Source organism: Stenella coeruleoalba, assembly GCF_951394435.1.
Source record: "Stenella coeruleoalba genome assembly, chromosome: 17".
In the NCBI taxonomy this organism is placed as follows: Eukaryota; Metazoa; Chordata; class Mammalia; order Artiodactyla; family Delphinidae; genus Stenella; species Stenella coeruleoalba.
In genome coordinates, this window is record NC_137163.1 from 64,137,081 (window position 1) to 64,161,600 (window position 24,520).

The 24,520-nt window shown below is 39.2% G+C and overlaps 1 protein-coding gene across 2 annotated transcripts in view; it reads right to left on the reverse strand.

The window, feature by feature from the left end:
• KCNB2 (potassium voltage-gated channel subfamily B member 2) overlaps positions 1-24,520 on the reverse strand; it is a 401,789-nt gene that overhangs the window by 360,003 nt on the left and 17,266 nt on the right. For both annotated transcript variants that reach the window (XM_079901460.1, XM_079901461.1), the window contains exon 2: positions 9,918-10,588. In XM_079901460.1, the coding sequence (XP_079757586.1) occupies positions 9,918-10,496 (579 nt within the window). In that variant the 5' untranslated portion in view covers positions 10,497-10,588. The remainder of the gene's footprint in view (positions 1-9,917; positions 10,589-24,520) is intronic.

The following is a 24,520-nucleotide window of genomic DNA, read 5'->3' on the forward strand; positions in this document are numbered from 1 at the left end:
CTATTCTGGGACCATTAGGACACTTTCCATGGACTTCATGCCCAATCAGGTTATCATAAAACTTTATATTCTGAATGAGCTGTCTTATTTGGATGACCAGTTACACCTACCCTAAGTTACCAAATACAGGTTGAAGTTCATTGCATTTTTGTGCAGGTGGTTTTTTATTATATAGTATGCTCTAATGGAGAGGTGGCAGTGTATATGAGTAACTTTCTCTCTCTCTCTCTCTCTCTCTCTCTCTCTCTCTCTCTCACACACACACACACACACACTCTCTCTCTCTCTCTCTCAAGAACAGACCTAGTTCAGGTACCACTAGGTAAAGGCTGCTACCACCTGGTTTGCCCACCCTAGACACAGAAACTTGACCACAAACATCAGCTGGATCTATCTACTTCAGGTACCAGTCCTTAGTAATATCCAGAGTTGTTTCATTTAAAGTTTTATAGGGACTTCCCTGGTGGCGCAGTGGTTTAGAATCCGCCTGCCAATGCAGGAGACACAGGTTCAATCCCTGGTCCGGGAAGATCCCACATGCTGCGGAACAACTAAACCCGCGAGCCACAATTCCTGAGCCCACACGCTTAGAGCCCATGCTCCGCAACAAGAAAAGCCACCGCAATGAGAAGCCCGCGCACCGCAACGAAGAGTAGCCCCCACTTGCCGCAACTGGAGAAAGCCTGCGCACAACAACAAAGACCCAACGCAGTCAAAAATAAATTATAAATAAATTAATTAAAAAGAAGTTTTATAAAGACATTAAAGGGGATGATTTAAGAGGGAAAAAATCCATTAATTTTCTGCACTAGCTAAGGAGTTAACTTAAACATAGATGCGTACACAGCTGCAAATAAATAATACACAGGTGCAGAGTCTGATAGAGTTCTGATGTTAGCTTTCAGTGCCTCCTGGAAAAGTTTTAGAGGGATGAGAGCAAACATCTTCCTCTCCCACTTTTCCACTGCCTGTCACTATAGTTCTCTGTTCCCAGCTGATCTATGTCTAGCTGCTTTATTCTAGATTGGTTATTTCTGTGTATCAAAGCTGATAGAGCAACTGCAGAGAAGTCTCCATCTCCTGAAGTTCTTCAAAGTTCTGATTGTAAACTATAAAGGTATCATCAACTACAGTGTTACAGATACAGGAAGTACAGTTTGTCTCCAATGGCCACATGCTCCGTGGAACATGCTGGCGACCATGACCTGGGAACTCCTTTATCCTTCTCAGCTCCACTGCAGAGGCAGGAAGGGTTTTAATGACCACCCAGGCTATCGGTGGGCAAGAATAATTTCCAGGCTGACTGCTGCCTTAAAGGCTCATATCATTCTTAGAATATTTAAATAGGATATTTTAAATGAAGGAGGTGTCCTGTATGAATCTCTGCAATACCATATGATCTTCTCTACAAAATATGGGAACTTAATAAGAGTTAGTATATATGACAATCAGAGGAAAAAAAAGACTGGGAGAGATTAACAGTGCCAAGTGGCCAGCTAAGCTCACTATCAAAGTCACTAGTTGCCTCAGACCAACCTTACATTATACAGAATTCAGACTTACGCCTCGGCACATTAAAGATTATCGAATGTCATGGAACTCTAGGGTTAGTTTCAAAAAGAATAAAACCACCAATGCTAAATCAATGCCCAAATCAAAAAAATCTATTGTAATCTATGGTTAATTCATGAATTGTACATTAGCAGTTGGGTTTATTTTTCCCTATGTAATCATATTTTGATCAAAAGGGAATTTTTATTCCAGTAATTGATCTAGAATCAACTTTATTATTTTGAAAATATCTTTCTTATCAGTCAGAATGGTCAATTCACATGAGTATACAGAGTCTCAGTGTTAAGAATGGGTCTTACCTTGAGTCACTAAACAAGGTTCTCTAAGAACAGACAGGCAAATTTTTCTAATCATGAACACAAATTTTGTTTATGAATTTCAACTCTATCATTAAATTTTAAGACTGTCATTTTTTAATTAAAATTATGCAAAACATTTTGCAGAAGATGAAGCATTCCCTAGTGTTACTAGGACAATTTAAAACATATTTCTTCTAGTTCTATTTTTTGCTTTTAATTCTTTTTTTGTTATTTTATTTGAATTCTTAGCATATGTATTTCTAGTGAGCTTCCTCTTTTGTGGAACAAGATGGGAGTGTAGAGGAGTTAAAAATAAATGGATGTTTTTTCTTTTCGATGATCCGATTTATGCAATATTTAATATTCAATAAATGTTCAATATTTTATATGCAATACTTAATATTCAATAAAAATTGGCTAATTTGACATTCCATAATAAACAACCTTATATTAACAAGTTCTTTCGAAAGAGATTATTTCTTTTCATTCTATACGACAAATATTTTTGTCAAATATAACAATGCTAGTAAAAGGGGAAAGATCAACGACATTCAAAGTAGCATCTTCCCATGTTCAGTTCCAATGCAACGAACTGCTCTATCTGTACCATATCACAGCACTAATTGCTAGCTACCCTGAATACCCTAACATGCTGGGGGAAAAGTTAAATAGTAACAATATAAATCCATACGGATGAGGCAGAGACTACCCATCTCCTTGAGTAATCAAAGCAGTTACAGACTACTTTCATACACTTATTAGATGAAACTTCCAGGGCCAAGTTCCACTAGACAGCGTAAATGCTTAAAAGTTAAAGTACGGGCAAGCTCTCTGAGGTCAAGGCATAAGGCACCATGGGAACTTTCTTATAAACTCTTCACATTTGGAAAGTATTTGTTTTGCTTCTTTTTTTAAAATGGGAGATAAAGCTCAGACATGAACACTTAATCTAAAACATTATCCAAACCCTTCTAGAGCCTTCCAAAGCAGAGAGTGTTAAACATTCATAATACTTATGCTTCCCTAAAATAGTACATCCGTCACTTTATAAAGTCTCTCACTTGAAAGAAAACAAATCTGTTAATAACCAAAGCGGGGTACATGGATTTTCAAAACCAGAATATTTAAATACTGCCAATGTACTCTGTTTTGTGATAACATTAGATAATGTAGAAAGAAGTCCCTAGTTTTTTTTTTTTCTTTGAAAATGATAATTACTTACTGAGGTTTAAAAATCAAGCTTGAAAGAAATCTGAATGTCTTTTTTTAATATTAATAGAAACCAATGATCTTTCAGAAGAGATGCAAAAATTGCTTGAAGATTAAGACTGGCCCTCTTCAGATGTAACCAACAAGCAAAGAGGAAATGAAAAGTACATGATTCGTGGGTAATTTCTTTTTTCAAAATATTCACATGCAAGGTGATCATATAGTTTATTGTCCAAACTGGGGCACTTTTTAAGAGTGAAAGGAGATGTTATAAATAATTAGACGAGGACAAAAGTCTAATAACTTTAACTGGGGTATTTTCAGCAAAACCACGACTTCTGGCACTCTGTATAAGGACATGGGACGTAAACGTTTTATCAATTTCTTCCTCTTTTCTCGCCCTTCTCTTCCTGATCAAATGAGGCCAAAAGGGCAGAGAGTGGTACATGTTCAAGGCAGTTCTTTGGGGAAAGCAAAGAAGCACGGATCTAGAAATAGGACCACTGGAACCAAACAATGGAATAGTTGAGACATTTTCATCAAAACCCAATGTTATTTTCTATCTTATCTGTTTTATTTTCTTATACCTAATTTCTTCAAGGCTTTCAACCTGTTCATCTGCAGGTTTCCTATTTGAAAAAGGAAAAATATATCTCCAAGTGAATCCTCCACAGACTGGCCAAGTTCTGTTAAGTTACCTCCTGTGAGCGCCTCTGAACCCTCGTCCCCTGTTATCGGAAAAGCACAAAAACCTAATCTGTGCAGTGGGGATACAGAAAGGAAAGGCCAAGAAGGGAAAACAGTAAGCATTCAACACAGAAGCAGCAGGAGTGGCACACTGATTAGGCCACTGGCAAGCCAAGGTAAGGAATGGAGTACAGCTCAGTCCCCACAGGGGCCCCAACGTAGGGAGATTTCTGAGTGCACTCACACTGCATTGTTTACTTTGCGGGGGGCCCGTTCATGGTTTTGATGGCTACTGTTATCGTTAATCACTAAGAAAGTCATCAGAAAGCTAAACTGAGGGTTTTGTATGGACGGAGTTGTTCCACTTGACTATATATATATAGACATATATATACTACATACATGTGTGTATATATGTCTCTCTCTATATATACTACGTGTGTGTGTATATATTTACACACAACATGTGAAAATTCTGTTCTTGGACTGAAAGTAAATCATTTATGGCTCTGTTCTCATACCTTCCTTTTTTTCATTCAAAGCATGAGAATAACTTATCCACATACTAGAAACAGAATCAGAATGTTAAGCATTCTTTTCCTCTTGAAGAGTACACAGGAGTTTTGTCTTATTTGGATTTATTTTCTTTCTACTGTTTCCATGACTTGAAAGGCCCACACTCTAATTCCGTCAGAAGAGAGAGTACGGTTCTCAAGGCTACCATCGAAGGCCAATGAATAGGCACCATCCCCTAGGAAACTCATGACTTCGGTCTCTGGCTCCTCAGAGACCTGGAGCTCCAGGGACAGACGTCCACCCTCACCAGCTTCCTTCTTGATCCAAGGAGGACTGAGGTCTTGGGACCCTTCCCATGCCTGCTCTAAGGGCTGTGCTGCACCTTGCCAGTGATGGTGGCCATGTGGATGCCTTGGAGCCCATGAGCCGATGCAGGAAACACGGTCACCCTCTTCCCTCCATGCTATGCGTTTTCAGTGTCATTGCCAAGAGGAGAAAATTGGTTCTTGTGGGGAGGGGGTGAAAAAAATCTTAGGTATTTCAATAGTGTGTAGCCCTTCAAGATCCACCCTACCTGACAAAACTCGTATTCCTTCATATGCAGTTTCTTTCTTTAGGGAGAATTTAAATTTAGCTTAATTTTTCTCCTTAGTGGGTCATTACTGAAAAAAGTTAATAATGCTCTAATCAGTCATCCTTTCCATTTTCCTGAGGATGAGAGACGGAGAGAGAAAAGGGGGGTGGGGAAAGAGAGGAGAAGAAGAGAATGGGAAAAAAATGTACCCCTTAAATGAGTGACAGCTGTGGATAAATGGGAAAATTGGAGAGGGAAGCAGATAATCAGTAGTGGCCCCCATCGACCCTGGACCCTGCCCAACAGGGCTGCTGGGTGGCGCTCTGTACCTGTAGCTGTACTGGCTCAGATGATCAGGAAGGTCCTTCTGCAGATTTCGCCTTATACTGTCCTTTTCAAATAAGGGCTGCTTACAGTCTGGTTTCCTGACCAGACCCCTGGGGTTGGCCTGTTGGCCAGCACTGTCCTGCACACCACGTCCACTTACTTTCCGGACTGAGGTTTGCCTCCTGGGCTCAGCCATTCCTAACTGGGTTTGCCTGAAGACCCGCTGACTTTGCTCTTGACCTTCCTCAGATATCCTAGTGAGGGCGCTGTAGGGTACTGAGTCTAGTTCCATTCAGCTCTCAGGTTGGCTGTGCTTCTTCCTGGTCATTTTTCATCCAAGAGGCTGATAAGCCCTCCTGCCGTAGAACACGTTTCCCTTACATAAACACTTTCAAACACCTCTTAGACCCGAGTCGCTGTACGCAGTATCTAAAGGGGAATAGCTACTGCAATTCCTTTGGGAAAAGGCTAAAGAAAAGAGGAAAATGTTTCCAATTCAGAGGCTGACTAAATTGTCCTGGGCTGGAAGAGGTACCGGATCAAGTCTAATTCCAAATAACTGCGCAGGAAACTGGCAGCCAGTTAAGCCCATGCATGTTCTCCTCCCCTTGCATGTTCCTATGTCAGGCATCCCAGAGCCTGCAATTCCATGTCACGGCAAACTAGAGATTTGTCCCAGCCGTTCCCCAGGCCCATTTAGCTGGGCCCACATTCACAAACAGCCTCTAATGTACACTTTGTACATTATCTCCAGGTGAGGGAAAATACACAGTCACTAGATACAGAGGACTGAAAAACAAAGTCCATCCCACAAACATAAACTCGGGTCCCATTACTAGATCACACCACACCTCAGAAAACTACCAGTGTCTCTTAGTCCTGTTACCATTTTGTGAAAAGTACAATTGTATTGCATGGTAATCTGTGAATGTATAAAAATGTTAATTTGTTAAACAGAGACATTTTAAATATATCACACTTTTAAACTCTATTTGGCATTTTTCAGTTATTAATATACTAGAAAGTTCAATTAATAGAAATGACACCAAGGAGCATGTTCTATAAGAGCTGAATTGCTATTGTCAGGGTCATACCCAAAGATGGTATGACAGATCAGCTGGCCTTGCAATAACTTCATATAGCACAGTGGATACACCTAGCATGGGCTGAACAATTACTACTTAATAGATTACTGAGCATTTAGTCCATGTCACTGAATAGATATTTTAATATACTGTGGAATATTTGATAGAAAAGGTCAAAGTTTTCTGCTATGCTAGGGATTTGGCAAGTAATCTCACAACATTTATATTTTATTACAGAACTATTATAAATTATAAAATACAGAAAAACCAAAAGAGAAAAAAATCAAGTATTTTCAAATATATGAAATCCCTGTTTAAGCTAAGAGAGCATTTTTTAAATTCTGGAGAGAAGGGAGTATGTTTCTACACGTCTAGTCTAATGTGTATAGCACACAAAGAACAATCTATATACATTCAACTGAATTACCAATTATTACTGAATAAGCGATAACTGAAAAGGCAAGGTAAACAGATACTTTCCTCCAAAGATACCTTACCTCACAAGCAGGTGAGAAAAAACACATAGATTCCAAGCATTCCTACACAAGAGTTTCACAGCACAAGCAGGATCCTGACGTACCCACAATATAGTGAGGGCTAGAGTACCACCCAACTGAAGCTTTGACAAAATGAACTTTTCCTAAGTTGTAAAAATACTATTCACACATTTTCACACACACATAGCATTAGCACTCCCCACACCAATAATTATCCTCGAAAAATAACAAGTTACATGACTTGCGAAGAGTACAGGAAAGGTAGTGGTTTACATAAGGCATCACACAGAGCTATTTTTAAAAGGCTCCAAACCTCAGGCAAATGAACAATGCTTTCACTTAACTACCATGTAATCAAATGTAAAGAATTTGCATAATATTTCCCTATTCAAACAGAGAGGGAAATGTAGACATTTAAAGAAACAAACACAAATCCTTTATGGAAATTTAGTAGAGAATCTGCCTAGGTTAGCAGAGATTCCTGTAGCTTGATTAATAATTCGGAACCAACGGAACCAAATTTATTATTTATAACTACGTAAAAGTTTCCAAAACCAAGGTCCTTGGCTGGTGGGTATAGTTTGTAGGTAGATATCTTATCTGTACATACATAGTTTGCAAACATAATTTGAAGCAAGTTTAAATACTCTGTCTGATGTACAGGGGTATATAGTGGTGTATTACAGACAATAGGCCATTATCAACATCATCTTCTTAGAGATAAAGACATGGCTCTGCATTGCAGCACTATTTCCAATAGCCAGGACATGGAAGCAACCTAAGTGTCCACTGACAGATGAGTGGAGAAAGAAGATGTGGCACATATATACAATGGAATATTACTCAGCCATACAAAGAAACAAAATTGAGCTATTTGTAGTGAGGTGGATGGACCTAGAGTCTGTCATACAGAGTGAAGTAAGTCAGAAAGAGAAAAACAAATACCGTATGCTAACGCATATACATGGAATCTAAAAAAAAAAAAATTGTTCTGATGAACTAGGGGCAGGACAGGAATAAAGATGCAGACGTAGAGAATGGACTTGAGGACGTGGGGAGGGGAAGGGTAAGCCGGGACGAACTGAGAGACTGGCATTGACATATATATGCTACCAAGTGTAAAACAGATAGCTAGTGGGAAGCAGCCGCATAGCACAGGGAGATCAGCTCGATGCTTTCTGACCACCTAGAGGGGTGGGATAGGGAGGGTGAGAGGGAGATGCAAGAGGGAGGAGATATGGGGATGTATGTACATGTATAGCTGATTCACTTTGTTAAACAGCAGAAACTAACACACCATTGTAAAGCAATTATACTCCAATAGAGGTGTTAAAAAAAAAAAAAGACATGGCCCTGTGTCTAAAATTTAGAGATTAAATTAACTCCCTCATCTGGGAAATGAGATTACTGACCTTTTCCCATCCTTAGCAGAAATTCTTCAGAAAAAAATATGTGTATGTTTGAATTTTTTTTCTATAACAATACTTAATTTTAGGTATGTGTTAGTAATGTTATCAGCAAATAAATCACATGAACCTTTCAAATTTTCTTGGATTTAGCTGTTATTTTTACATACTTGGTTACCTCCCTCTGGAACATCTCGTGGTACAATGATTTATTCCTCAGTTGCCTAAAAGCTCTTAAGAGTTCATCTGACACCCAAAACACTCCCTTAAATCCAGGGTTTATCTCATTCTGCTTCAAAATTCACACCATATTTTTAGTAGTAACTCAAATGTGTAACTTAAACACTTGACATTGGAAAGAACAGTAACCTTTCTCAACCAAATCCCACATCTCTCTCTTTCCTACAGATGAAACAAAAGTAAACAAATTATTCATAACTACAAAAAGACCTAATTGAAGTATTTCATTTGCCACAAAATGTGCATTTCCTCATTTCATACAGCAGAAATAACATTTTATTCCATTTAGTTCCACATCCCGGCAAGAAAGTAAAATGACTTTAGGAGTCAAAAGATGCAAAACTAGAACTATCAATCGGGGCAAGAAGACAGCTTTATGATCGTCTACATTCAGCCAGTTATTTACAATATTTAGATGGTGTAGACTATCACGGAGAATTTTAATTTCCAGTCAAAAAGCACAGAGAAGCAATTATACTTCTGTCATCTTTACTGTTTATAAGAAAAGACAATTGAAAACAACAGTAATCCAAAGACTTTATAGGCTAACACACTCTTTTCTCTTCTCTGCTGCATATTCCATTTTCATCTAATCTGCATGAAGTATCAATACTGCGCTTCTACGGTTACAGATGACTCTTTTGGCTTTTTTCTTACAATTCATACTGAAATAAAAAACTAAATATATGAGATGAAAATCAGTTTGCACTAACCCTCAAAGCTCTAAATCAAAGTAGATAAACAGAGTCACGCCGTTGAATTAAATACTGAAATTGGTGGCCAAAAATTTTACTCTGAGATTTAGATGTATGCAGGCCCAATGGAAAAATATGAATTGACCTTCGTGTTCAGCAAACACTCTGTGAACTCTGAGATATGGGAATACCTCCATTGTGGACACATTTATACACCAACAGACAGAAACATCACTGTCAGAGTAGACCTCACAAGGGGAGGTCAACGGATGCACGCTGACATTGATTCATCCCTACGCTGCTTCGTAAGCAGCTCCTTCCTCATATGGGAGCCCCAAGCTCACTGTGCTACACGGGGCCACGCTCTCCAGTCTCCCCAGCACCTCCAGAGAACCAGACCAGGAGGCACCTCCTCCACCTTCAACGACAGCACCTGGCTTCTCTTTGGGATGGAGCCCAGGCCTTTCTGCAAGACTCCACGCCTGATGGATCTGAGCTGTGCTCTCTCTTCAACCTCCAAGTCACCAACCCCAGGCAGCGCCAGGGTGACCCGAACTCTTCATCGCCTGCTGCCTTAGTCTATGCCTACATAATAATAACAGTTAGGAAAGAGTAATGCCATCGTATGCCTTAACAGAAAGAATAACTCGACTTGACTCCATAAGATCTTGGAAAGGATGTCTCCCTGCACAGCCATCCTGGGTTCTCTTACCCAAACATCTTAAACGAAGAAAACCACGCTCTCCAGAATACAGGTACCACCTTTTCGGACGGCGCACAGGAAAGCGAGCAACGCTCTGCTTTTCGTACCTTTGCAGCCACGGAGGAGTTGGGCTTCTCCAGCAGGTCCCACAGTTTCTTCCTCTTTTCAGGGCAGCACGTGTTATCAAACTCTTCGCCCTCCCGCTCGCGCATGGTCTCCGCCTCCCGCCGCAGCTCTTCGTTCATCTGCTCCTTCTTTTGATGATACCTGGCTTGGCAACAGGATTCTAAGTAGATCTCATCGATCCCCCAGTAATCAAGCTCTTGGCCGAAAGAGAGAGCGCACATTTCTTCCATCATGTGGAGTTTCCCTGTCCGGTAGAAATTTAAAATGGAAGTGAAGGCTCCAGGGTGCCGATCGAAGAAATACTCGTTCTCGTTCAGGTTGTAGTCATCGCACACCTCCAGGAGGCTCTCGTGCGTGTTACAGTCCCGGAGCTTCCCCAAGCGGGTCCTGGGCAGCCGGTCCAACGTTCTCCACAGGACCTCGTGGTTGAGGCCCCCCACGTTGATTTTCACTCTACGGGAGCACGTTTTGCTCCTAATGATGTCCACCGGTTCCGGTGGAAGAGAAAGTGTCGACCTTGATGTCTTCCTGTTTAAGCCAGGGGGCGCCTTCTCTGCCATTTTGGACTGAACAAAGGGTCCTCAAAAGAATGGGCCACGGGAAGGTCAACTCAAGCAATATCCCTGCGCGGCAGGCATTTCCACGGATGCACCTGGAAGAAAGCAACCACAAACCCTTTGGTTACTTGCATTTTTCCTAAAGCATCTCCTATTCTATGGGCTCACTCTGTTGTTCGTGCATAACCTGGAGGTATAATATTAATTACCGTCTCTCGATGGAGATGTACATCTTTGCTTTCAGGTATAAGGAGGAAAAGACAACACAACGTACTATGCAGAAGCAGCTGTGTAGTCAATTTCATACACCTATAGGTTGACAGCTCCCAAATTTGTCACCAGAGACCTCTTTCTCAAACTCTAGCCTAAACTACCCCTGTGCTAATCAGCTCTTCCCAGATAAAACACAGACACCTTCAATTAAATTGACCATACCTCCACACACAAGCTAAAACTCTGAGAAATCCTGATCTATCTGTCCACATGCAAATAAGCACCAGGTCTTAACCAACTGTACCTCCTAAACATTGCTGAAGCCCTCCACCCCCATTACCCAGTCCTGGGTACCACCGAACCATGATGCTGATTCAAACCCTCAGCATCTCTTGCCTACGTTTCTACAATAGCACCTGAAACTGGATCCTGAGCTCTGGTTTTATCTACACAAAAACCGTTCTCCACACAGCTACTAGAATGATCTAAGAAACACATTTGACCTTACCATGCCCTACTAGATCTGACCTATCTCTCCACCTTCACCTCTCATTCCTCCCTCATCACCATATTCCAGCAGCCCCAGACCATACACACTGTTTTGTTTCAAGCTCCTGGCCTTCGTTCATGCTGTGTCCTGGAAGGGCCTCCACCTTTCCCATCTCCCTTTGACTAACTGTGGCTTGCTCTCCAAGACTCAGCTCAGATAACACTTCCTCTAAAAAGCCCTCCATAATACATCTCCTCTATGATCATGTACTTCTGTGAACGTCTCTTCTATTTCATCATGCCACTGCAATAACACCTTTCCCAAGGATGCTGGGAGCCCTTGAAGACAAAGACAATCTTCTCTGTTATATCTTTATCACTGAGCACAGTGCTTATATATTGTGAGGGTCCGATAAATGTTAAATAGTCAGTTCTTTAATTGTTTTCCACGAGACAGCTGACAAGAGATCTCGTGGGGATAATGTATATGGCCAGAAAAATGCATAAATGGAGTCATTTGGATCACCTGACTAAAATGCATCTATGTTTACGTTATGTGTATATATGTTTGTGTGTACATAAGATATGTCAGAATGTGTGTGTGTGTTTATATTCTTTGACCCACAGCTCTTTTCTCCTGTGTACTAATTCTTTAAAACATGACTGCTCTACTGTTCCCTCTTATTGATCTATTCTTCTGATCTGCAGCAGTAAGCATCTTCTTATTTGATCTTCCCCTATAATGTTTTTGCAGAAAACCATGGTGCTTCAAGCAATTCATCCCAAATACCGCTTTCAATGTAAAACACCATGTTTCACACAGTCAATGGCTTATACCAAAGGGAAAAGCTTTTAGATTTAAGAGGGCCTTATAATTAGAATTCTCTTTTAAGATACACACCAATTTTGGCATGTCTTTGGTTTCTCCGCTCCTGTAAGTTAAATTTATTTCTCCACCTGGAAGCCAAGTATTCTCTCAAATGAAAATAAGTCAAATTTATGAAAAAAATGTAGCTGGACTATGTAAGAAGTATTTCAAATACGGCTAAGAAATATACTTGAAATGGGAGTTTTTTCAACTACATAGTTACAGAGATATTTAAAGCGTATATATACACACTCTCATTGCAGATGATAAAAATGACTATTTTTACAATAAAGGAGAAATACAATAATTTGGGCAAGTATCAAATTCTCTAAGCCCCAATTTCTTAATCTACAAAATGAGGATAATAGTATCTACTTTATAGGCAGTGTTATGACAATTAAATGAGATAGTTTATGTGAAGGGCTCAGTACAGGGAGGTATATCTGAATAGAATAAGAAAACTCACATTCCTCCTTTAAGTGTAGCTTCCAATCAACTGCACAACAGCTATGATTAAAAGTTATACTGATGTCTAGTCAATAAATGCTAGCATTTAAATTTTTTTCCCTTATACATACGTTCAGTCCCCTCTAATGGATTTTAAGCCTATAAGGTCAGGAATCATTGGTCCCAGTTTTTCTCTACCGAGCACTGTACTTACATATAGTGGGTAATAGCATGTAACTTTGATGCCACTGATGCCCACGTCGAAATTTTGTATTCAGATGGCAATGGACAACACACACACACACACACACACACACACGTATACACACACCCCACATACAGCATGCAAGAGAGGGCACAGTAATACTATTAGGATCGGGCAAATCAACTGAAAATATTAGAGATGGGCAATTCGAGTGGTGAATCTGAGTGTCTGTTCTCCAGCAAATTACTTGGTTTCAGGTGCAATGATATCTCAGCCATCCACATAGATTATGTGAACGGCCCATATGAATAATAAGCAGGAAGTTAATCCATTTTTAATTTGGCCACACATAAACATACAATGAATTCACTCTTTGTAGAATATCATGACTTAGTAACGTGAAGAAGCGAGATGGTCTTTGAGCTGACTATGGTATCATATAAGAGGCTTTCCAGAAAGACTGAGAGCAAACTCCAGTGCAGTACAAACATCTCATGTTTACGGTCAAGGGCTTACTGTGACTTCCTTTCTTGTAAAAGCCATTACTAAAAGCATAAATGCTCTGTCATAGTTACCAGTAGGTCACCATTTATTTCAAATAATTTCACACTCATGATCTGCAGTGAATTCCCCTTTTTGTAGAATATGTGTCTCAAGTGAAGAGAGGTCATAAGACTTAAATTTCCAAGTATCTTCTTCACTAATCAAGAACTTTCTATTATAAGAAATTCAGTGTTGATTACAAACCGCACAATAAAAGACAGCCTGAAATTCAACGCCCTCTCTTCAAAGCAGGGGTAGAGAAATTTAGCATGAGTGAACGTAACCTGTTGATTTTATTTTCTTAAAGACTTAAAGATGATCTGCTCTGATTATTGTTACTGAGATTAAAAATTTTTTATTCTCCCTGGGCAGAATATTCTGCTTGTGACCTGGTGAAGAGTAGAGACTCAAAGGTGTAAGTTCTCGAGCAGTTGAAGAGCTGTAACTAGTGTTCAGAGTTAATCAGCCTTTCAGAATAGTCATAGTACACAAGTGGTCACAATTGTAAGCCTGTAATTCAGGTCAAGCCCTGCTCAGCAGTGCCTTAGAAACGCGCTGAGCCTTTCTGTCTACCTGCCCACCCGTCCGCCCACCCTTCTTCCTGCTCTCTCTTCCTCTGTATTTTTTCTCTCTCATTTTCCCATCTCTATTTCTCCACCCCCAACTTATCTCTCTTCGGTTTCTCTCCCTCTCTTCCTATCCCGTTCCCTAGATCTTTCTATCCTCATGGCCTCTTAACCAACCACAAAACCAAACTCTATCTTTTCAAACTTGTACATACTTTGTGAGGTTTTCTACATCCTTAATAAGAAAACCTCCTGAGCTGAAAATACCATGTTTCTCTCCAGAAGAAGCAAAAAACATCTAAACCAAGTTGCTTTTCACGGGAGGTTGTATGAGATTGCAAAACGGGTTCTGCTGGGCTTCCCTGGTGGCGCAACGGTTGAGAGTCCGCCTGCCAATGCAGGAGATGTGGGTTCGTGCCCCGGTCCGGGAAGATCCCACATGCCGCGGAGCGGCTGGGCCCGTGAGCCATGGCCGCTGAGCCTGCGCTCCGCAACGGGAGAGGCCACAACAGTGAGAGGCCCACGTACCGCAAAAAAAAAAAAAAAAAAGGGGGTTCTGCTCTCAGGCTCACGACCCCTGGGTCTAGTTGGGCTGCCCTCCTGCAACCCCCTCACCTTTCTGGTTGGACTTTCAGTTTCTTCATGCATCAAACCATGGCATTTCCATGCCTACAATTCTTTCATTTCCTATGACACTTGGTTAATTTTTTCCCTCTCGCTATGATTCTGTGGCCATTGCCACCCTTCCTCTCCAATCACCATCCTAACTCTAGATAGAAATAAACATAACATAGTGCCTCAGATCCATGAAGACATTTTTTCATGTCTAGTTTCTTAAGAAAAGGTGGTTTTCATATTTCATTTCAAGAGTCCTTTAATATTTATGAGGGCTTGAAACAGACTGCATTCAGAACATCATAAAAGTTTCATTCATTTTATTTAGTGTTTTTAACTTTCCATTTTTAATCTGTTCTTTTCTGCCATGTTAATTTTATTTCTAGCAATGAATCTGTCCGTTCACTGTGTCTTGCCACTCTTGAGAGCTTGCAAAATTTTTGTTTTTAATTTTACTAATTAAAGTGGATATGATGCTGTTTTCTCACGTTTAGTTTTATAAGTGAAATGCTGTCTACCATAATAATTTTATCCCATGAGAATCAATCATGTAATTCAATTTAGTGTATAAGTTTAATATAAAATGTAATAATTCCATGTTTAAACTGTGGAGATGTTATACAACTGTGTAGAATTTATATACACAAAGAGATACAAGCTGAACACACATTTTTATGTCAAGGTCAGAATCTCAGTGAATTTTTTCTTTGGGCTGTTTGCTGGTTTATTTCCCCTTGTTCAATCAATTCGAAGTCAAGCTTGCAACAGTCAGTCGACCAGTTGCAAATGTACTAAACATCCCTTCATCAGTCTGTTAGAGAAAAAAAGTGACTCTTGAAACAATAAACAACATTCTCATTTTGCACAGCTGCACCAGGCTCCACCAGCAGCATGGAATTATGCTGCTACCCGTTCAGGGCTCAACCTGACAAAACACAACTTTCTGATCATGGCATCATTATTACTGCTTGAGACTCCAGGTCTGAGGCAGGGGAGTTGTGGGGGGGAGGGATTTTTTTTTTTTTACTGTAGTCTCAAAAATACTACCATTATGTCATATACTTGATACTTCCTTAGTGTAGCAAGGCAGGATAAGTCCCATGTGTGATTCTGTGAAGATGAAAAGCAAATCTTTCTAAAGACCTAAGTGATGTTTACCATTTCCTTTCTGTGTTGCTGGTAGGAGCTGAGCACACACTTGCAAACAAGCAGCTCCTAGACCTTTAAGTGTAAATCACTCTATGTATAGCTCTAAGGCATTTTCTTATATTTTTATGTATGGTATTAAGTAGTAAATGCATGTTTTTGGAACAGCTACGTCTGTTTCAGAGAGTCGCAAAGATTATTTGCAGTAGCTATCTGCAGAGAAAGGCGCCAGAACGGTTAGCTGAAATGTAATCAGTGCTTAAAAAAAATCACTACTCACTCAATTTTAAAAAGCACCTCCAGAATTTACTAAAGAAAAAGAATAAATTTATAACTAGTGAAAAACAAATCAGATTTAATTTTAAAGTAAGGTCCTGGAAATCTTCAGCTATCCTAAGAAATGCAACAAACCTACTGAAGTACTTTAGAACTTGGCCAGAAATACTAATGAATTTATACTGTTGATTGTTTTTTAATATGTCAAGTTCTAGTAATAACCGAAACACTATCCTTGTCCTCAGAAAAGTGGAAGTAGCATTTCTTTTCTTCAATGAAAGGCTGCTAATATCAATAGGTTCCTCAATTTTAGCATAACTATTTACTCCTTAGTTTAAAAAATATCCAGGACTTTTATCCTTGGTATACCCGATGCTTTTTTTAGATACACTCAAACAAAATCCTAAAAGCTTTGCTTTCAGTGGTCAAAGGAAGCACTGTGTTGCAGCATGAAGGAGAAAAGACAAGTAATAAGTAGAATATGTAATATGAGCATCTTTCCATATCATCAATGTCTCCAACTAACCAAATTTATAAACTATTTTATTTAGACACATAATATGAATTTTCTTCACCAGAAGACAGAACTATTTAAAGAATTAGCTCCTATATATACATTTGCTATAATTAGAGAGTAAAACACTAGGTTTGCCTTTAGAAAAATGGCCTTTTATAAGACATAGCTCATGAAAAATCCTTCTCTATGCTGAAAAATATAATACTAATGTTATATTGCATCTTAGACCTTTTATAAACTACAAGGTATAGTTGTGGCTTGAAATTTTCAGTCTGTTTCAAAACCCACCAAAAAAGGCTCAGACTTCATATGAGCATTCAGCCATTCAGCTGGTGGAAGATTTTCTATTATGACAGTAAAAGTGCCCTTTATGTTGGGGCCCAAGACATGTTCTTTTAAATGTCTCCTTTTGCAGAAGTCTTCCCAGAGTCACAGCGGAGTGCAGGGGATAAATAAAGATGAAAGGCGATGAGAAAAATAAAAAAGGCAACAAACAGAGAAACTATTGGCGCCACTGAAAGGAATGGGAAATGAGGCTGGGCCACCCTGTAATATCCTGATAAATCACAAACTTCAGTCACTACCTGGGGTTCTCTGTGAATGATACAACCTTCTATTTGGGTGACTGACTTCAATTTCATATTCCATCTCGGTGTGTGGCATAAGTTAGATTTAGCCTCTATGAAACCAAGTAAAAAAAAATGTTCATGAAGCTTGGATAGGATTTGAACTTTTTTTTTAAGGTTTCTTCCAATAAAATTAAATTTTAGATCATGCAATGGTTGGTCTGGAATGTTTAGCAGTAAGATTCTTGCCAAGGGATGTTTCTCAATGGGCCTCTGTTTCATAGTAAAAATACACTTTTCAACTACATTCCGGTCCCTTACTTCTCCACAACCAAACACACTGTAGGCAACGGAGCTTTTATTAAAAGCTCCAATACTGAGTCAGATTTGAGGTTAGTTTCTACGACTTAAACGTATACCATGCTTTAGATACCCCCATGTTTGGAGACAGGAATCACAGTATGTGGCAGAAGAGAGCTTGGATATGATCTGGTCCAGTTTCCCTATTTACAGCTTTCAAAACTGAGATCCAACAAGGCCACGTGACTTGGCTGACCTCTCTCTGGTAGTTGCTGAACTTGGACCAGAACCCAGATCTGCAGATGCCTACGTAAGTCTCTTTCCATTACACCCCAGCTCATTATTCTTTGCTTTTCACCTTCTAGTGGAAGTTTTAAAAAGCTTTTGTTTCTTTGTCTACACCCATGTCAAAACACTGGACTCAAACGACACTAAGTTGAGGCATGTTATCTCCTATACACAGCTTGTTTCTTTAGAGGGTAATGACTGCAGTCAGGCAACTAGACTGTTCTCTTCTGAAGACAGATGCGCTTCACAGAATCGTTCTTCCCTTGGCTTTGCCTCCCTAGGGCCGGTGTTTAGGATAACTACCTCCTTCGGCTCTGGACCCCTGCAGTCGGTTCTGCACGCTGCAGCCCAAACAGTGGTAGATCCGGGCCATCTCTAGTAGAACACGCTTCCACGCTTCTAGTCTCAGGATAGACACAGAACAATACAAAGGCTGCAAGGTCTGTCCTCTACTTATCTCTGCGGTTCAGTACCTTCCTCCCTCTCCCTGTGTCTCTGTTCTAACTTTTGCTTTCATTTCTTTACACGTGCCATTCGCCTTCTGCGACAGGGAATTTGCACATCTTCTATTTTCTCCCCCCGTCCCCTTCAGATATTAACTCAAGGATCACATCTTAGTCAATACCACCTGACTTCCTTGAATATACAGTCATCCTCCTATTTTAAGAACTTATATATAATCAGATACCTTTACCTGGACCACTGGTCACAACAGGAGTTTTAAGTTTGCTGGGATGAGTATTTTGATTATGTGATTAATATCTATCCTCTCCACTAAACCAAGTTCCTTGTGGGCAGGATCAAGTCGGATTTGATTTATCATTGTATCCCAGGTGCCTGGCATACAGCAGACACATAATAAATATCACGTGAATGAAAAAGTCAATAATCATTTTATTTAACATTTATTTAACAATCATTTTCCTCTCCTTCCAGCTACCTCACATTACCTGCCACTCCCCAAACCCAACATGACTTTCATGTACGAAAAGCTCTTTTCCAAATTCTCCATCTGATAAACTCTTACTCGTTATTCAAGGTCAAGAACAAATATCTTGTTCAGGGAGAATTCATCTCTTCTGCCACGCTGGGTTAAAAGTTTGCTCTGTTTTAATGCTTTTCTCATTGTATCGCAACTATTCACTTAGAATTCTTTCTTATTCATTCATTTAGCAAATACTTATGAGCCTTTACTCTGCTTGAGGTGACACCATGGAACTTATATTCTAGTGGAGGTAGGTAAACATGCTACAGGCAAACATACACAAGCAGCTAACTACAAAGCTGATAAAAGCTGCGAGAGAGAAGAAGGTGGTACCATGTGAGCTTTAAGTGAAAATACCTTCTTGGCTGTGAGCTCTTAGAAGTGATGAACATCTCTCGTCCACGTCTGTATCTCTGGGATGCAAGTGCTTACCAAATGTTTGTGGACTACCCGAAAGAATAGTCTTTTTGAGTGACTTTGATAGTCTTTGAATGAGTGACTAATGAATTTCAAAGCACTACTATCCTTTTTCTTGGCCACATGTTCTGGCTAACATCATCCAACGTCAGTTAATTATGGTGATTTCCAATTTGTTTAGACGTTCTGCCGGCCCTTATTTGCTTATTTTAATAAGGCCTGGGCTCAAAATAAGAGCTAGATTTTCTGGAGCTACGTAAGGAACAAGTGATAAACAAGTTAAGACTCTCTAATAATCGCTGCTGCCCCAGAGTGGAATTTGCTTCCTCCAGGCACTCCTGGGCCTGGTAATATTCAGGCAGACACCAGGTGACCGCCTGCTCTACTGAGAAATGGACAAGACTGTCTCCAAGGCACCTTCTACCTCTGAAATTTCCTGGTTCTAGGAGATTTCTGTGTGACCTCAGCTCATCTACATATTCCACCGGATAGATAAAGAACAAGAAAAAAGTTCACTCTGGTCAATTTCTTAAGTTTAAAAGTTGACAAAAGTGAATTTTCAATTCCTCAGCGTATACTCACTCCTAGGTAAAGTATTCGAGCCAGAAAAGCCATTATGATAGAACTGCTACTAATAAAAGGACAAAGAAAAGAAAAGAAAGTATCAAAGTTAGAGTCTAAACTTTTTTCTAAAGATGAGCTTATACCCTTCAATGATGAGCTTTTCTCTTTCTAAGTGATATAAAATATTGTCATGTGAAGACTGTAAGAAGGGGGCAAAGGTTAATCAAAGGAATGAGCCTACAGTAATGGAGATACAAGCAGAGCAGTATTTGGATTGGGAAAATAACTTAAGGTGAAAGGCAGAAACTTTCCCGATGTATTCAAACCACAATGTATAGGTGACCTTATCTTTAGACTCAGAGCAGACGACTGCGCAAACTCACCTTAGGACCCTCAGTGTAGCCACATCCATCGGTACCCTTCCCTCTTTTCCTGACTGTGCATATTCAAAATGATGTGTTCTAGATTCCAGCATGAAAAAAAAACAATTTCTAACAAATCAATGGTATCCTTCATTAATGGATCTGATTTAAAAAATGAGAACGTGTCACAAGTAATTTGCTTGATTTTTTTTCCCCCTGTGCATTAAGGAGAAAAGGGAAGAGGTTCACTGAACTATAAACATCCATCTCCATATCCCTTATGAATAATGTTTTCCATCTGCCCTTGTCATCAGTGAGGATCACTAAACAGCATTTATTAAGCGTCCATCTGTGTGTGGCACTTTATAAATATTCCTCCCCATGCCCCTGCCCACTTTCCCAATCTACCATGTGTCTCTGTTGTAGGAAATGCTAGGGAGCTACAAGGATAATAAATAATTAATGGTAAGAATGTTAAGGCAGATGGACGAGATGACCTACTAGCATCTATGAATCTTACGATGTTAAATTTACTGCTAATAATATAATTTAGCACAAATTGATAAGAAAATATCAAACCATTTGATGACAAAAAAAATCAGCGCATCATATTCCGCCAACGATTTCTAAAATAAAAATGTGAAAATTAGGGACTACAGATGGACTGACTGAAGCCCTGAGTTCATGTGACTTGTACCAGATGATACAGTCTTGAAATAAATAATGTGAAAAACAGTGTGGAAAAATCATAAAAATTATGGTTGCAACAGTATAATAGGGAAAGGGACCTGAGCCAAGGGTGAATATATTCAGAAATAAGGGCAAGCCATTGTTTTCACTGAAAGCAGCAGTGTGGTTAACGATGGTGAAATTATGGATTTCCCCCCCTTTTTCAGTTCTTCTTTAATGTTATTCTATTCTTTTTTTCTTAAAGAAAAAAAACGAATTATATTGGTTTTAGTGATGGTGATATTCAAAACATTCTTTTGCACCTTTGCAAGCATCATGTAGTCAGGATTATAATAAAAGAGAAAGTCAGTGTAAAACAGCAATAGCTATGGGTTTCAGATTTGCCATTTGGATTTTGTTTTAGCTTAAGATCAAAATGTCCATAAGTAGAAATTGTATTTCCTAGAAGGTAGGGATATTCTTGGACTTGTAGCTGAAGGACAGCCAAAGTTATGATCTCATTTGCTTTGTGACTTTGGTTAATAATTATCATTTTTATCACTTTCCACATATTGAGTGATTATTCTATGCAGCCACTGTACTTATTCCGCTTAATTCTCATAATGAGAATTCTCATTAACTGTCAATCACCTTGGGGTGGGTATTATCATCTTTGATTTACAGATAAAGAAATGGAGGTTCAGAAAGGTAAGTGCCTTGCTCAAGATGACATAACCAGTACGTGCTCATTCCAGGATACCAGTCCAGCAATATCTTAACTCAAAGCCCATGTTCTTAACCTTCTAAGACCCTGGGGATTTTCCTTGAATGGCATGATTCTGGATGCCTTAGAACGATAAATAAATAGAAATATGAGACCAATATTGAGCAATCTTTTTAGCATGACAGAGAAGGAAAGAATGAAATAACTTTTCAAATAATTCCTGTAACACTATGTCTATCCCTTGGCCTAGACAGGTGGCATGTATACAATATATTAAATGGAATAATTTTCTTTTGGATAGAGATGGCAACTGTTTCTGCAGTTCTAAATTTTCAAAACTAAACATAAATTTTAGTGTGTGGCTTTCAAAAGTAATGCTATTAGTCGTAGTATTTGAGATCTACAGTCAAGATAGATGCTTTTAAAATATTTTTTAAATGTTAAACATATAAAATTCAGTCTTTGGAAGGGCAACACTGGTAGGTTTTAATGATCTTCCCAGGGCCCATCTGCATCAGGATGAGAAGCCAAGTCTCTTGTTCCTGAATCCATATTCTTTCCACTAGACCTTGCTACCTCAGGGCTTCAGAAATAAATATAAAATTAGAATGATGGAAGAGAAAAAATGTGAAGCAGGAGCCATCTAGCTATTTCACACCCAGTTAAACCTATAAATACTGATGAGTTGAACCTAATTATTCATGATTCCTGACTACAACATAAATCTATAATTTCTACTATGCCAATAATGGTCGGAATGGAAAGAGATCGTAAGCTGTAAATAACACATACTGACTAAGATCCATGATTCCTTTCTCATTACCTTCCTTCCTTCCAAAACAATGTGTTACTTGGCTATTAGTATAGATTGAGTGCAGGGGGTACAAAACTGGGTAAAGGCACCCTCGCTCTCAAGGAACCCATAGGATTACTGCAACGAATATTACAGAAAATTTTGGATTTGTGCTTTTAGCATGTGTTGTGTAGGCTCAGGTAGTACTGTGTACTTAAATATTTATTTGACACCTAATTAAAACTTCCTACCTGATTTAAACATACTGAGGTAAAGGGAGAGAGAGGTAATGATGAAGATGTCTGAATTCATCGGGCTTTGTGGAATACAATCTTCATTTATGGTATGGGAGCTATAGCCTTAGCCACCATTTGGAATATTGAAGGCTCTTTGAGGTCTTAAATAAATTCATGAATTTGATGAATTATTTAATTAATTCATTATTTACTTCATTCATTCATTCAACAATATTTACTGAGCATCTATTACATCGTTCCAAATGCCATAAAATGCCCCAAACCCTTACTCTAATGTTCTACTTTAGCTTCATATATATATATATGATTACAAACTATGTTTATTATGCTGGAAACCAAGTATTTTGCTGGGCCTGAATGAAACCAAAAGTCAAGTTAAAGAAGTAGCCTTTTAGGAGCTTCTAAGCTTTCTATGTGCACTCTTTCTATAAAGCCTAATGAAAATGCTCTCCTTAGAATGAGAAAAGACTAGGATTCCAAATTTAAAATGACATTTATCTCAAAAGTAAATTAATATTTAATGATAGTCTGATTAATAATTGTGATTTTATGAACTGGAGACATTTAGCATGAAAGCCCCTAGACACATTTGTTCTATGCAGACTAGGGAAAAGGGCTAAAGATGGACCATCTCTTTTCAAATGTTACTTTACTGTTATGTTTCAGAATTTTTCCTTCTACACACCACTTTCTCATCCTGGTATTAGCTTACTGGAAAGCTTTTCTTTTGTGGAAAGCAGAATAAGAATTCAAGAGCTCCAGTCCCATGAGGACTTTCAAAGGATTAAGAGCAACTATAATGTTATCTAGGTGATAGCTGTGAAAAGCAAATATACAGTACAATGCTTCACCTTACTTTTTTTACATATTAAATACTGAAATTATTATATCTGATAAATCTCCAAAATTGTATTAATTGGCCTGTCAAGAGCTATCATCATTTCAGATTTTTTTTTTTCCCACGAACTGAACTGTTCTTTGGCTGGTTTTTGTTAATGATCTGAACTGATAAAACGGCTTTTGTAAATAGGCACAAAAGTAAAGAAATCAATATGTGAAATAAAAGGAACTTGCTAAAAGACACAGTGCCGTGTCTGTCATTTTAGAAAGAAAATAAGAACAGAGGAAGGAGAAACAGAGAAAAGGGGAGGGAACAAAAACAGAAAAACAAATCCGAGATGGGAAAAGTGGGTGTGAGAAAGCATTTAAGGTCACATTACACTGATACTTACAAAGATAAAGTTCTACCTTTGTATAACATTTTACATTTTGTACAGTTCACACGGAGAAAGAAATGCCTTCGTTAAAGAACAATTCCTATGGCTAGAAACAAGACACAGGACATTTCAAATCTCTTTGCTAGGAGGTACAGGGAGATCCTCATCCCAGTCAAAATAGGCACTGGACTCCAGACATGTTAATATATGGTTAACTGGAGGCCAACACTGGTTGTAAATGGATATTTCTAGAATTTAAACCATACTGCTTTTGAAACTTAGAGTTCCCTAACTTAGAGTTCCCAGGCCTGCACTGTCTCATATGGTAGCCACCAGCCAGAGACGGCTATTTAAATTTAAATTTAGAATATAATTTCTCAGTCTTACAAGTCAATTTCAAGGGTTCAATAGCTTATGTGGCTAGCGCCTACCATATTGGAGAGTACAGATATAGAACATTTCCATCCCTGCATCAAGTTCTATTGGAAATCACTGGTCTAGCCAGCCTTCTCGTGAAGTCATGAGGCTGAGTATGTACTGAAATAGGGATGAGAGACAAATTCTACTGGAAGCACCATGTTCTGCCTTGTGTGGATCTCATTCCACCGTCTCCATTCTTAGCCGTGGTAGCCCCTGGACCTCCACTTACAAACTCTTCTCCATCCCAGATTCTAGGACCATCTGGCTCTCATCAAGAAGAATGTGAAGCCTGTGTAAGTGCAAAATAGTGCAGGGCCGTGGCTTGGCGGTCCCGTTACCAGGCAGACTTGCTCTGTTCCTCCTCTGCTCAACCCTGGCCAGCAGGTCTTGGTTAATTGTGCTCTTGGTGCTGTTCTGTGACCTAGAACCTGACACAGGTCCTGGCTCCATCCATCATTTGTTGATCCATCATTGGATCAACAAAGAAACAATGATTATCAGCCATGTGCCTGGAGTTGCAGAGATGTGATGGATAAAGCAGTGAAGGAGAAGGACAGTCCCTGCCTTTACTGAGTTGACA